The sequence below is a fragment of the Emydura macquarii genome, unplaced genomic scaffold, assembly GCF_026122565.2.
Source record: "Emydura macquarii macquarii isolate MOO-44397 ecotype Brisbane River unplaced genomic scaffold, CSIRO-AGI_Emac_v2 contig_3345, whole genome shotgun sequence".
In the NCBI taxonomy this organism is placed as follows: Eukaryota; Metazoa; Chordata; order Testudines; family Chelidae; genus Emydura; species Emydura macquarii.
In genome coordinates this window covers 3386569-3400199 of record NW_027133482.1, presented here as the reverse complement: position 1 = coordinate 3400199, position 13631 = coordinate 3386569, and the positions used below count along the sequence as shown (strand labels likewise).

The following is a 13631-nucleotide window of genomic DNA, read 5'->3' as shown; positions in this document are numbered from 1 at the left end:
CGCTGCACCTAGCTGATTTAGGAGCTTAGGTCTCATTCTCAAAAGGGATTTAGGCACTTAGGAGCCAAAATCCCGGGATTTTGACTTCTGAGTGCCTAAATCCCTTTTGAGAATGAGACTTGGGCTCCTAAATCAGTTAGGCACTGCAACACCCAAATACCTTTACAAACCTGGGTCTAATTCTGATCTGCCCTAACGCTTGTTTCACATGTTGTAACTTCAGTGGTGTTACTCGCAATATACGCTGATGTGAGATCACGGTGAGGCCCTTTTTTTCTGGTTCCTGCTTGCATGCATGGGGTTAACCAGAGGTTCTCAACCTGTTTGCCATCGTGGGCCGTGTCTGCAGCTCTCTGTGTGTATGTGGGTCACACCCACACTGTATATTCTCTGTATGGCTTTGAGGATGTCACATGGGCTGCAGCTGTATGCTGATTGGGCTCCAAGCATCCCGCAGGCTGAGAACCACGGGATTCAACTAATAGCCGGATCTGAGGTTGGCGAGGGACTTTCCCCTGGCTGAAATGAGTTTTCATCTCCCTCCAAAGCACTGAGCAGGGACGATCCATTAGACTCAGGTGCGTCCTACACCAACACTGCCTACCTCCATCCAAGTGCCGGCTTCTGTTCCTAGGGGTCTACAAAAGTTTTCTGTGTTGGCCCGGACCTAAATCAATGCAGCATTTCAATGTGTTCTGTCCGGTCCCCACCACCCAAGTTCTTGAGCCCCACCCAAATATTTACAAACCAGGTTAACAATAGCCAGCCCCATCTGTCGATTTACATCCCGGGCACGGGTCAGAGTGTGCCTCAGGGAGAATGCTCCCTTACCTTGGCCATTAAAAGCAGTCGTGTAACCAGATTCTCTCCCCCTTCTGGTTCACTTGTCCATTCAAGGGTCTGGCATACTCGACAGCCAACAGCAGTGTGGGCACCTATCGCAAAGCATTTGACTGTCTCTATGGCCTGTATTTTCTCTTTGTGATCTGGGGCAGGAACGGAGCCGTCGGTCAGAAGGGAAACGGGGGCCATTCAAACGCGGCTTTCACCTTACAGGATGTTTCCTCCTCCGGTCAAGCTGCCAGCAGCATTCACAAAGTAAGTGTGGGCCTCAGATCTGTACATGACCGACCACTCCAAGTGTACGTCTGCTCTGCTAAGTGTGTTTGTATTCATGGCTTTCTCCAAGGGCGCCAAATCTGCTGCTCAGCAGAGGCCAGCCGTGTTATTACTGGAGCTCAGGTAGGCAGGGCTTGTCCTCTTATTGGCGCTGGAGGTCCAGGGTTAACAGCCTTGGTGGCTGGTTGTATGTGGCCATGGTTTATTTCATTAGCCTCATGGCCAAAGGGCAGATTCTGCTCTCCGCTTCACTGCTCTCAATCCAGAATAACTCCACAGAAACCAAGAGTCACTCCAGACTGACACCACAGACTCCAAGGTGCCAGAAGGGACGGTTGTGATCATCTAGTCTGGCCTCCTGGATAACACAGGCCAGAGACCTGCCCCAAAATAATTCCTAGAGCAGATCTTTTAGGAAAAAAAAAGCAGTGTAACGGAGATCAGAACTGGGCCAAGAGTCTATAACTTGGCTGTTCTGGCGCTGTGCTTGGCTGGTGTTACAGTAATTGAAGGCTTCCAGCCACTCATAACCCAGCTAAAACTCATTATGCTGTTATAAATAACGACATGGCCCTTACAATCCAATCATATGGCTCCTTTTCCCACCCAGGCCTCTTCCGCCCACACTGATTTGCTTGAGCAACTCCTCTGTCCTTGAACCGTTCCCCGGAGTCCCATCTTCTCAGGGACAACCTGGGAAAGGTGGGGGATGATCCTAACCTCCGGCCGGAGACTCCCGAGGGAAAATGCTACATCCCGAAGCTTCTCAGAGGTTGCAAATGACTCTCCTTTAATGGCTCAAAGCAATGAGTTTACACTGCATCTCAGTGATTGCAGACCGCCTTGTGACTTATCGGGCCGTCCCAGCGCTGGCACCTTGGAATCAATATACTAAGACCCATATTCCTGGAAGGAAGCCTTGGCTTTAGTGAATATGTCCACTCTAAAAGGCTGCATGGAGCAGACGACTCTCCTGTCGCAGAATCCCTCCTCCATCTTTAGAGGTTTTTAAGCTGGGGCTTGACAAAGCCCTGGCTGGGATGATGTAGCTGAGGTTAGTCCTGCTTTGAGCAGGGGGTTGGACTAGATACCTCCTGAGGTCCCTGCCAACTCTAATATTCTATGATTCTAATGCACTGGGTCTGGTGGCAAATCTGGGATGGATACTTCCAAGGTTGCCTCTGCTGCAGATGTTCTGAATCCCTAGTCCCCTCTCACGGGGCGATAGTCCCACGGCGCTGTGCTTTGCTCCAGTGGCTCGTCCATGCTGGCAAACCTTGAACCAGCGTGGCTTTTAGTCACGGGAGGGAGAAGGAAGGGAGACGAGGTAGGAACAGCTGAGCACTGACCCCCACGGGAGCAGATGAACACATAGGCACTGAACTGCTCTGTTCTCATGGATCCCCTGGGCCTGCTGTTTGACTCCATTTATTTGTTCTTCCGTCCTTGCAGGCAGCCAGGGGCGTCTTCCCCCTCAAACCAAGCGCCCCCCAGAACGGCTCCCAGCCCGTCAACGTTGTCCGCCCCCTTCGTCCGGCTCCCAGCCCGGCCGCCCATCCCCACAGAGACCTCAAGCCATCCAGGCCACCGCCTCCTGGCGGCAAGTTCCCCGGCGTTCCGGCCAAAACCATCGGCTCCCAACTCAAGCTGCTGCCTCCAAAGAAGCCGCTTCCCAGCAGTCCCGTGAGGACCCCTGTGGTGAGTGTCCCTGGTCACCCTCCAACACACAAGAGTTTGGCCGCCGTATCGGTCCCCCTTGGCTCCCACGTCAGTCGACCAAGACCCATTCAGTGCTAGAACCCAGGCTACCTCTGGGTGGCTCATTGGCCCCCTCTAGGGGTGAGGCCACACACAGCAGTTTCTCTGCCTGTGAGCTGAGCCTGTAGCTCCAGCGGTAGAAGCTCATGCTTTTAGCTCCCAGGGTCCTGGGTTCAGACCCCGCCTTGTGCACACGGGGCTGGTGGTTGACCGAGGCTGCAGTGCAGACGGCCTGTTCGTGTCCCAGCAAGTAAACGGCAGCTGGGTGTCCCCCAGGAGGCGGCTGTGTTGCGGTGGTAGGCAGAGCTAGCCGTATACAGCCGCAAGAGACAGTGTGAAGTCCTCCTGGGGAAGTCGCTACAGCAATACCCCATTTCTAGCCTCCTGCAGCTGGCGAGACGGAGCTGTAGGAAGTCGGGGGCTGTTTCTGTGGCAGAGAAGGTGCCGGATTGAACCTGCTTGTCTCCTCTAGATCGTCCCGAAGCACGGACCCCCTCGCCGGCCTCTGCCCGGGAGCCCTCTCCTGGCCAAAGCCCCTCCCTCGGCAGAGAGACAGACCCTGCTGGTCATGGTCCCTCCCACCAGCCTCAAGGTGAAAGGGGCCAGCTCTGCCAGCCACCTCACCAAGTAAGTCCAGAGCGAGACTCGGAGCGTGGCCGCCCCCTCGCCTGGCTGCGTCCTGGCAGGATGCCGGGGTGTGGCGGACGCTCCCCATTCCCTCGCTGCGGCAGTCACGGAGGAGCTGCAGGCGGTCTCTAAAGCACTGAGCGGCGACGAGTCTGTAACAACGGGCCAGGCCGGGCCTCGGGGAACAGGAGGGCCACCACCTCCTGGGCCCAGGCAAATGGTCTGTGGGGCTGAGGGCCCACGTCAGTGGGTCTCCCGGGCTGAGGGGCACCAGGCGGGCAAGGGTGGGTGAGTTAGCGCTGGCTGAGAGGGATCCTGAGGGGAAGGGCCCATGGGAGACTACGCTCCTGGGCCCAGGGGCTGTGGCGCGGGAAATGTCTGCACAGCCGGCCGGCATCTTCCTTCCACCTGTGCCCACCGCAACTTCCCAGGCTCTGCCTGAAGGGCTGGGGGCGGAGAGGAGGGGTGCAGGGTTCCCCTTCAGGGTGGGGGCCGTTCCCTGCCGTGTGCCCAGAGCGCAGCAGGCCGGCTGCACAAGCAGCAAGACGGGAACCAGGCTGTGACCGGGCTGTTTCTTCTTTTCCTCCCACAGGCCGGGGCCTCCTCAACGGTGAGTACGAACCCTTCCTGCCCACGCCCTTCCCCGTGGCAGCCACCCCGCCGATGCTGCACCCCAGCAGGTGCTCACCCTGTCGTTAACAGGCTGGCCCGGGGAGCAGGGCACTGCGGGTTCAATCCCCTGCTCTGCCACAGACTCCCTCTGTGACCTTGGGCACTCGCTTTGCATATGTCTCCGCTGCACGCTACGGGCTTGAAATGCTACTGCTGCAGTGTAGACACTCCCTGCAGCGCCAGGATGGGTCTCCTTTCGGCACAGGTAATCCACCTCCCTCAGAGACGGTAGCTAGATTGGAAGAATTCCTCCGTCATTGACCTGGTGCTGTCTACACCCGGGGCTAGGTGGGCTTAACTGTGTGGCTCAGGGATGTGGATATTTCACACCCCTAAGTGACACAGCTGGGTCGACTTCACTTTCGAGTATAGACCTGGCCTAAGCCTGGGCTCTGACTCAGGTTCGAGCCCAAGGCCCCCTTCTGTCCACACACAAATCAGTCCGACTTGGGTCACCAGGCTCTCAGGATCCTGGACCCAGGATGCTCCTAGAGAGGGGAGTCAGAGACCGAATCGTGCGGTATGTAAATAGGACCACAGTAATATTGCCCTTCCTGGCAAGGCCATATTGAGCCTAAACCCATAAATACTTGTGGGTATGGGCCCATATCGGTACCCAGAAAGCTAGCCTCTCATTATTAATAATGCTTCTTATGGCAGTGCCTAAGGGCCAGTCAGGAAGGTGCTAGGCGCTGTACAAACACCAGGTGATAGACGGTCCCTGCCCCAAATTGCTCATAGTCTAAATAGACAAGCCAGACACCAGCTTAAGAAGGACTTCAGCTGTGCAGAGGCGAGTTTGACCTTGATGTTGATGACGCACCTTAAATGCCAAGAGCTCCAGGATGGCCGGCTGGTTTCTGCCGTCTCGAACGTGGTGTTTTTTTCCTTCTCTCCTTTAGGCCCGTCCCAGGGTTCAAAGTCCAGTCCGCCTCCGCCCCCTTTAAGAAATGACAGAAATGGGAAAACGAAAGACGAGTCCTCTCACCTGCTCACCGAACTGGTTCTCCTGATTTGCACTATGCTGGGCGACGGGGCTCTTTTTGATACCAAAGGACTATTTTTATACTAGGGAAAAATGTTTCTGCACATAAACAAGGAGGGTGGGGGGAGGGGAAAGCGGTACTGCGCTAGAACAATGGGGCGGAGTGGGGTGAGCAGGGCAGCTTGTGGAGTTCACCGGGAAGCATCAGCTGCCTGCCAGGGGAATCCTCCAGACTCTGCTTCTTCCCAGCTATGCCCGCTGGGCAGGGAAAGGGCGGATCTAGGTCTCCTAAGCAGCCAGCACTGCTGGAAGACGCTGGTGAGCTGCGGCACCAAGGCAGCACTTAGCTACCTCCTTCTCCACAGCACACCTCCCTCGCCGGCAGAGTTCGGTGCTGGACCTCGTTACCGCAGTGGGCGGCCGGTGAGCCACACGTCACGGGGACGATGCCATTTCCGACTCAAACGGCGCCACCTAGCGGTGGGATGTCTGACGGGCACGTCCCTGGAGGATCCTCGTTGTCACCCTCCCTCCGGTCTGAAAGGCGATGGCAATCGTGGAGAGCCCGGCAGAACAGGTTGCTCTGGTGTCGAGCCGGCTGGGAGCGCTTATCTCATGCGGCACCTGTGGAGACGACGTTTCAGCTGCACGGCTGTTTCAGGGAGTGGCAGTTCCCCAGCCCCGTGCTTCGTTCCCGTCACATGGTATAAAGCCGTGTGGTTGCTTTGTGTGCTGCTAATGTTTTATTATGAAAAGGGGGCAGACGTCTGGATCAGTGGTGAGAGCAAGGGGCCGGGGAGGCCTAATCCCAACTCCGCCACTGACTCGCTGCATAACCTTGGCCAAGTCACTGCACCCGCTCTGTGCCTCAGTTTCCCCATCTGTAAAATGGGGGTAATAATACCTACCTCACAGGGGTGTTGTGAGGTTTGACAAACTGGTATCTCTCAAGGGCTTTACGATCCTCACATGGAAGGTGCTGTAGACCTGCAAAATATTAGAATGTGTTTAATGTATGAGTCACTTTCCTATGACATGACACTTGAGCTTATCAGTGTCTCTAAAGTGAGAACAATGCCTTTTGACGGTCTGATTGCGTTCTTTCATTTTGCGCGATCTGAATCACGGCCGTCCCGTGAGCACTTCAGTCACAAAGCGCCCTCGTCAAGGCTCTCCTTTCTCAAGCCACTCACAGATTCAGATTCTTAGGCCAGAAGGGACCACCGTGATCATCTAGTCTGACTTCCTCCATAACACAGGCCACAGAACTAGATCCTATCCTTTAGGAAAACTTCCCACCTTGATTTAAAGATGGTCAGTGATGGAGAATCCGTGACAACCCTTAATAAGTTGTTCCAATGGTTAGATATCCTCACTGTTAAAAATGTGCACCTTATTTCTGGCCTGAATTTATCTAGCTGCAGCGCCCAGCCTTTGATTTGATCAGATTTCTGGTCCCCTGTAAGTAATTACGGACTGTGATCAGGTCACCCCTTTGCCTTCTCTTCGATAAACTGAATAGATTGAGCTCCAGGAGCCTTTTGCTGTAAGGCAGGTTTTCCAATCTTTCATCATTCTCATGGCTCTTGTTGGGACCCTCTCTAGTTTATCAGCATCCTTCTTGAACACTGGACCCCAGGACAGGACGCAGTGTTCCAGCAGGGGACGCACCTGTGCCAAACACAGAGGTAAAATAACCTCTCGGCTCTGACTCAAGATTCTCCTGTTTGTATAGCTAAGGATTGCACTCAACCCTTGGCCACAGCATTATCGGGGGAGCTCACGTTTAGCCAATCATCCACCAGGACCCCTACGTCTTTACAGGCAAGTGGAAACCTCTCGCGGACCTTCTGTAGCAGAGCAGGGCTGAGCTGGGCAACAGAGCATAGGGGAGATGGTGGGGAGCAGCTGGGTTATGAGGACGGTACAATCTTTACCGTTGACCTATTGTAATGAAGAAGAGACAACTGACTGTGGGGACAAGAGGGCAGGGGCTGGCAGAGAGGAGCTGAGTCTATGAGAACAACCAGCGGCATTCAACGAGCTAGCATGTGTGTGTATTTGCACCACAGCCCTGTATTAGTGTCTCTCAGGCCGCATCGTTGCCGAGCTATGCGTGCAGTATGCACCTTCCACCTTTGCTTCTGTTGTACAGACAGCTGGCAACTGGCCGCTGTGTTCATGAGCCTCCTGGGCTGGAGCAGACGATAGGGTTGTCCCCAGGTATTGGTGCCAAGGTTGGTTGCCTTGCGGGCTGGGTTCCTGTGACTCGGGAATGCTGTTGCAAAGACTCCGTCAGCCAGCTGTGGACAGCTGTTTGTTTGCTCCTTTAGCAGGAAGACACAAACCCAACTCATCTTCCTCCTCAAACAAAATCAACAAAGCAATAAATGGGTCTTTCCCCCCCAGCCGTTTAAAACTGGATCGGCAAATGCATTTGATTTTTGGGGGATTTTCTGAGCTCCCCTACCCAGATCCGCCCAGCATCTGAGAGTCAGGTCCAAAATCCTGGGTGATGCCCACTCTGCTTTCACTGCACACAGTCGCCTCTGCCTCTCGGCACACGAGGTATTGACTGTCCAGCCAGGCTGCCGCCACCCACCATGGACCGGGAGAAGCATCTAGCAGAGAACAGCAGAACAAGATCCACTGGCTGCATGTTCAAGCCCAACAAATTCAGATGAGAAATCAGGCGCACTTTTGAAGAGGGAGGGTAATCGGCCTTTAACGACCCAGGGAGATGGTGGATTCTCCATTTCTCAGTGGCTTCAAATCCAGGTTTTTTGGCAGATGCTTTCGTCAGACACACGTAACTGGGCTTGTTAAAGGGGTGCGCTGGTGAAACGTCCGGGCCTGTGCCATACAGGAGGTCATGCTAGACGATCAAAGGGTCACTTGTGGTCTTAACATTGATGAAGCAGCTCAAAAATAACCAGAGAGAAAAAAGTGGGACCAATCCCGGGCTGCTCAGAGAGCAAGGTCCAGGCTGCAGAAGGTGGCTCAGTGGTTGAGCTTCCTGGTGGCATAGGTTCAAATCCCTGCCAAGTCCATTCTGTCACCTTCAGGCTACGAAGCTGCCCACTCTGAATAGCTTGTCTGCAACGTCCGATTACCCTGTGGTCTCCTAAAGGCTTCTTCCAGTCCCTCCCTATCTCAGACAAGGACAGAGCAAGCAGCCCCCCTCTCTGAAGGAAATGCAGCCCAGCCTTCCAGCAAAGGACCCCTTCAGCCAGGTAGGTGCGTCTGGAGGGAACGGTCTCTGTCAGATGCAGCTGCAGCGCCGCTTGCCCTGGCTGAACTGGGCTCCAGGCAATGTGTGGCTCTTTGGGGCTCGATTTTCCCAAGATGAGCCCCAGGGGCTGATTCTCTCCTGCATCTGAGCTCTGCCCTGCCCCTCCCTCCCCTGACACACCCCATCTGCCAGGCTGGGGGTAGAGGCGCTCAGCGCAGGGGCCAGCTCTGCCAGCGTTATGCCCGCAGGAGGATTCTAGCTAGCCAGGGTCCAGCTCTTTTGTGCCATCTGAGCAATGCAAAGGGGCTGGGTTGCCCTTGAGAACTGGGCCCTCTTCAGTCCTGATGGAGCAGGATTGAGAGTTTTCTCCATTTCTGCCCCCTCTCTCCCCCTCCCCTGTGTGTGGGGCCTTTCCCTCTGCTCCTCGTAAATCCTGGTCAGTAACTGTTTAGCGGTAGATCAAAGAGCTAAATATTTGCTACTGTGCTTAAGCCTTAATTACAGAGTCCGAGGTCTTAGATTAGAGGCAGAAGAACCCTATTGGATTCTCCAGCAGCGCAGAGACTGTATCTCAGGTAAAGCTGACAAAAACAGCTTTGGAAAGATGATAACTGGCTTTTCTTATTATGCAGATAAACATCCAATCCCTTTTTGAATCTTGTGAAGTTCTTGGCCTCAATGACATCTTGTGGCAGTGAGTTCCACAGGCTAACGATGCCTTGCATGGAAAAGTGTTTCCTTGGAGCAGTTCTGAATTTGCTGCCTTTCAGTTTCATTGCACATCCCCTTGATCGTATATGATGACACAGGGAGAACAGGAGCTCCAGATATCCTTTCTCTAGGCCATTCAGTTCTAGTGCTCTGTCCAGTCTTGGGTTAAATGTCCCAAACAATGACTCTTCCGCCCCTTCCTCTGGATAGATCTCATTGCTAGGTGAGCTGCCATGCCTCAAAGAGTGCTGCAGCCATCAGACCCATCTTTCCTTGGTGTGCAATGGGGCAGAATAGCAACCTCCTCCTGGGAAGCGTAGCACACCCTATTCTGCTTTCCTATCCCATGCTGGAAACCTCTCTCTCTCTCTGTTCTCCGTCACTTGATGGAAAATAGTCCAAAACAGGGGAGCCACATTGGATGGGGAAAGGGCATTCCCAGCTGCTGTTAATCCAGTATAACGCAGTGCGGAAATTTAGCCCCCAGAAGTCCCTACACAGAACAGTACTTAAGCGGGGGCTTGACTTGAATCACATGCGTAAGTGCCTGCCGGTGAAATGATTTAACTTGAAGAGGATCAATAAACTGGGTAGTTTTCACAAACCATCCACCTGGTGGCAGCAGATGACTGCCAAAGGGAGCATTCTGCTGACAGCCCACACTGCAGGTTGCATCTGGAGAGTGGCAAGAATTCTGCAAGGACCGTCCTCCTAAGTGCAGCTTTTCCCTCCCATCTCTAATCCTATTGTACGTGTTAGCTGGTCATGAAGCATGCTGACCATCTGTGATGGCTAGCCAAGACTGAAGTACTCTCCCTCCAAGTTTTCTCTTTAATAAGGGGTCTGCTGTGAGGTCTGGTACCGCAGAAGCTTGTGGTTAAAGATTAAAAAAGCACAGACCTTCTCTGTACTGCCTCCTACGAATTGGAGGAGCATCCTGGGCTGGTGAAACCTATCGAGCAGCACACACTCAGCTGAGTGTGAAGAGGAGGTGCTCATGTTTAATTGCTTAACACCCATGAACTTAAAGCAGGAAGCCGTGTGACACGCACGAGACCTTGTTCTGCTGATCAAACCTTGAACCTCCCAAAGGGTCACCGATTTGGGGGTTTGGCAAAGGCTCAGATCAGTTGTTACACCTCCTGGGTTGTCTTCCCAGCTCACTGTGTGAGCAGCTCCTGTAACCGGTCCGTGCCTCCTTTTCCCCATGCATGAAATGAGGCTGACCGTCACCTCACAGGAGGGCTTGGGAGGCTTAATTAAGGGTTTTTGAGCCCATTGAGATGCTGAGAGGAAAGTCTCTATGGGCAGGAAATTCAGCTGATTCTCCCCTCCATCACACTGCTTTGATGATGACGGTGCTTCTTTGCGGTCAGTGAACTTTCACCACCTGGAATGAAGGGAATAAACAGGCCCATAATCCCCCAGTTGCACCTTGGAAAGGCGGGATGTATTAGGGCAGGCATTGCCAGCTGGGGTTAGACTCATGGGCCATCTACCTCAGCATCCTGTCAGATGCTTTCCTCCTTCGGTGGTGAAGCAGTGGAATGGGTTACCTGGGGAGGTGGTGGAATCTCCATCCTTAGAGATTTTTAAGGCCTGGCTTGACAAAGCCCTGGCTGGGATGATTTAGTTGGGGTTGGCCCTGCTTTGAGCAGGGGGTTGAACTAGATACCTCCTGAGGTCCCTTCCAACCCTCATCTTCTATGGTTCCATGGTAGTCAGCACCAGAGGCTTCAGAGGAAGGAGTAAGAACCCCACAACAGGCAGCTATGGGCTAATCTTCTCCCCAAAAGAAGATCTCCTAATCCCTTATGGAGATTGGCTTAAACCCTGACACATGAGGTTTTATCTGCCTTCCAAACTTCTTTTTGTTAGCACTGTTATAACTCTGGCCTTTTCTGTTATCCACACAAATGTCCAGTCCCCTCTGAATCTTGCTAGATACGTGGCCTCAAAAACAGCCTGTGGGAGTGTGTGCTGCACACTAATCACATCTTGCACACATTTTTTTTTTCCTTTGCTTAGTTTTGGGTTTGCTGCCTTTCCGTTCCATTGAATGTCCCCGTTTTCTTGTGTGATGAGACAGGGAGAACAGATACTCCAGATCTCCCTTCTCTAGACCATTCAGTATCTTCTCTAGTTGGTTTTAAAACTGGGGATTCTATTTTAGGGTTTTAATCTGCTGCCCATCACCATGGTTTCTGGGCCCCCCCCCCCCATAACATCCAGAGCAACCATCAAATCCCTAGTGGCCTCCATGGAATCTCTGGCCCGTCTCCTTGTTGGGGTCAGAATTGCAGTTGGGGTAGGGGATTTTGGGGAGTAGGGGGGCTTGGAAGAGATCTGAGAATAGAAGGGGGTGTCACATAAGGTGGAAAGACCTTTTCAAAGAGGAGCTTTGCAGTGTTTCCTGAATCAGGTCAGACTCTGGATTCATCTGATCTCCTTGGGAAGTTTGTTCCACCGGTCGATCCCCTTGACAGAGCTTGCTTTGCCCCCAGCTCCCAGATGCTTTGGGATCTGCATCGTCCACTAGTCGCCAGTGCATGTGGATAAGGTGGATATTTTGACATGAGCCAGACGGGTAGGATGAGGGTACTGGGTGGACAAGGGAGTAGGCTGAGAGGGACTGAGAAGGTGAGGATAAGAGACGCCAAGCACAACATGGTCTGGGGGTCACTGCGGAAAGGTGACCAAAGCTCTCTGGAGTAGCTGAAGAGGAAACGTGGACAGTGTTAGCTGAACAGCCACATCTTTTATGATAAATGGCTTTGCAACCAAAATGACAATCTTCCGAGAAAAACGTAATTTTTGGTTGAAATTTTTTGGTTTTGTTCAATGAAAATTGTTTGGATTTTTTTTCCCTCTTTTTCTTTCCTATTTTACTCCTTCCCCTTTTATCCACTAGAAAGAGCAGGTGTGCTTTTTTTTAAAAGGGGAGAGGGAAGTGGGGGGGGGACGACCCAAAATATAAACCTTAATACAATGTTTCAAATGTTTTTACTGGAAAAAAATGAAGGAAAGGGAAAATATTGGTTTCTTTAGACGTTCAGATTGAATCTCTGACGTGGGAGCGTCATCACACAAAGCCTCCTGCAGGTAATCAGAACCACAGACGTGTAGGACTGGCTGGGAACTCGAGAAGTCATCAAGTCCAGCCCCTGTGCTGAGGCAGGGCCAAATAAATCATCCCCGGCAGGTGTTTGTCCAACCTGTTCTTAAAAACTTCCAATTGACAGGGATTTAATTGCCTCCCTCGGACGCCTGTTCTAGAGCTTAACTATCGTCATGGTTAGAAAGCTTTTCCTGCTCTCTAACCGAAATCTCCCTTCTGCAGATTAAGCCCATTTCTTCGTATCCTACCTTCTGTGGACATGGACAGCAACTGATCACAGTTCTCTTTATAACAGCCCTGAGCATATTTGCAGACTATGTCCGGTCCCTCCTCAGACTTCTTTCCTCGAGACTCAACATGCCCAGGTTTTTAACCTTTCCTCAGAGGTCCGGTTTTCTAAACCTTGGGTCGTTTTTGTTGCTCTCCTCTGGACTTTCTCCAATTTGTCCACATCTTTCGTAAAATGTATAATGTAAAACAGGCAAAGACCTGGAAGCTGACATGAAAGGCTGGAATGTGTCTTATATGTCATGGAGGGAAAAGATCTAGTTTCCTCCTGCTTTCTTTCCTCACAGAGAAAATTCTTTTGTGATGTTCAGGCACTCGACTCTCTCCTTGGAAAATGGGTCACCTTTTAATGGGAGGATGGGGATTTTGCTGCTGAGTTTGAGTTTCTCAAGGGCGATTTGCACATTGCTGGGAATATAGGTTCTAGGTATTAATCCGAGTTCAAGTAACTAGAATCTCCTGTGACCAAAACATTCATAAATCGGAGATGGGATTGTCTTGACGTTCTTTTTTTGTTGCTGTTTGGCGGAAGAGACCTCTTGAAAGACAAGCTTTCAAGCTACACAGAGCTCTTTTTCAGGGCTCGGAAAGGTTCTCAGGGCAGGTCTACACTTAAAATGTTGCAGCTGCACCGCCGCAGTGCTTTAGGGAAGATGCTCCTACATTGATGGGATTACGTCTCCTCTCGGAGTAGTTAATCCATCTCCACAAGAGACAGTAACTTTGTCGATAGGCAAAACCCTCCCACTGATACAGCACCGTCTACACCGGTGGTTAGGTCGGCATAACTGCGTCACTCAGATTTCTCACATCTCGAGCAACGTAGGCTACGTCTTCACTGACAGCGGCAATTTCGCCGCCGTCAGATCGACTTCTCTGGATTGACTGAGCGGTCAGTGAAGACCCGGAGTTAAGAAGTTAAGAAACTGGACTGCGAAAGTGAAGATCTGGGTTCGTTTCCCTGCTCTGTCACAGTCTCCCTGTGTGAGTCACTCAATCTCCCTGGGCCTCAGTCCCCATCTGTGAAATGGGGATACTAACCCTGCCATTCTCTCTCCCTTTGTCTATTGGCACTGGGAGCTCTTTGGGGAAGGGGATCTTACTTTGTGTTTTGAGCAGCA

The 13631-nt window shown here is 52.3% G+C and overlaps 1 protein-coding gene across 1 annotated transcript in view; it reads left to right on the top strand.

Annotated features, from left to right (window-relative positions):
• ADAM33 (ADAM metallopeptidase domain 33) overlaps nt 1-6240 on the top strand; it is a 71245-nt gene extending 65005 nt beyond the window's left edge. Inside the window, exons 20-24 of the mRNA XM_067533662.1 lie at nt 996-1098; nt 2572-2817; nt 3350-3504; nt 4097-4114; nt 5079-6240. Of these exons, the coding sequence (XP_067389763.1) occupies nt 996-1098; nt 2572-2817; nt 3350-3504; nt 4097-4114; nt 5079-5130 (574 nt within the window). The 3' untranslated portion in view covers nt 5131-6240. The remainder of the gene's footprint in view (nt 1-995; nt 1099-2571; nt 2818-3349; nt 3505-4096; nt 4115-5078) is intronic.
• Nucleotides 6241-13631: the final 7391 nt, after the last annotated feature.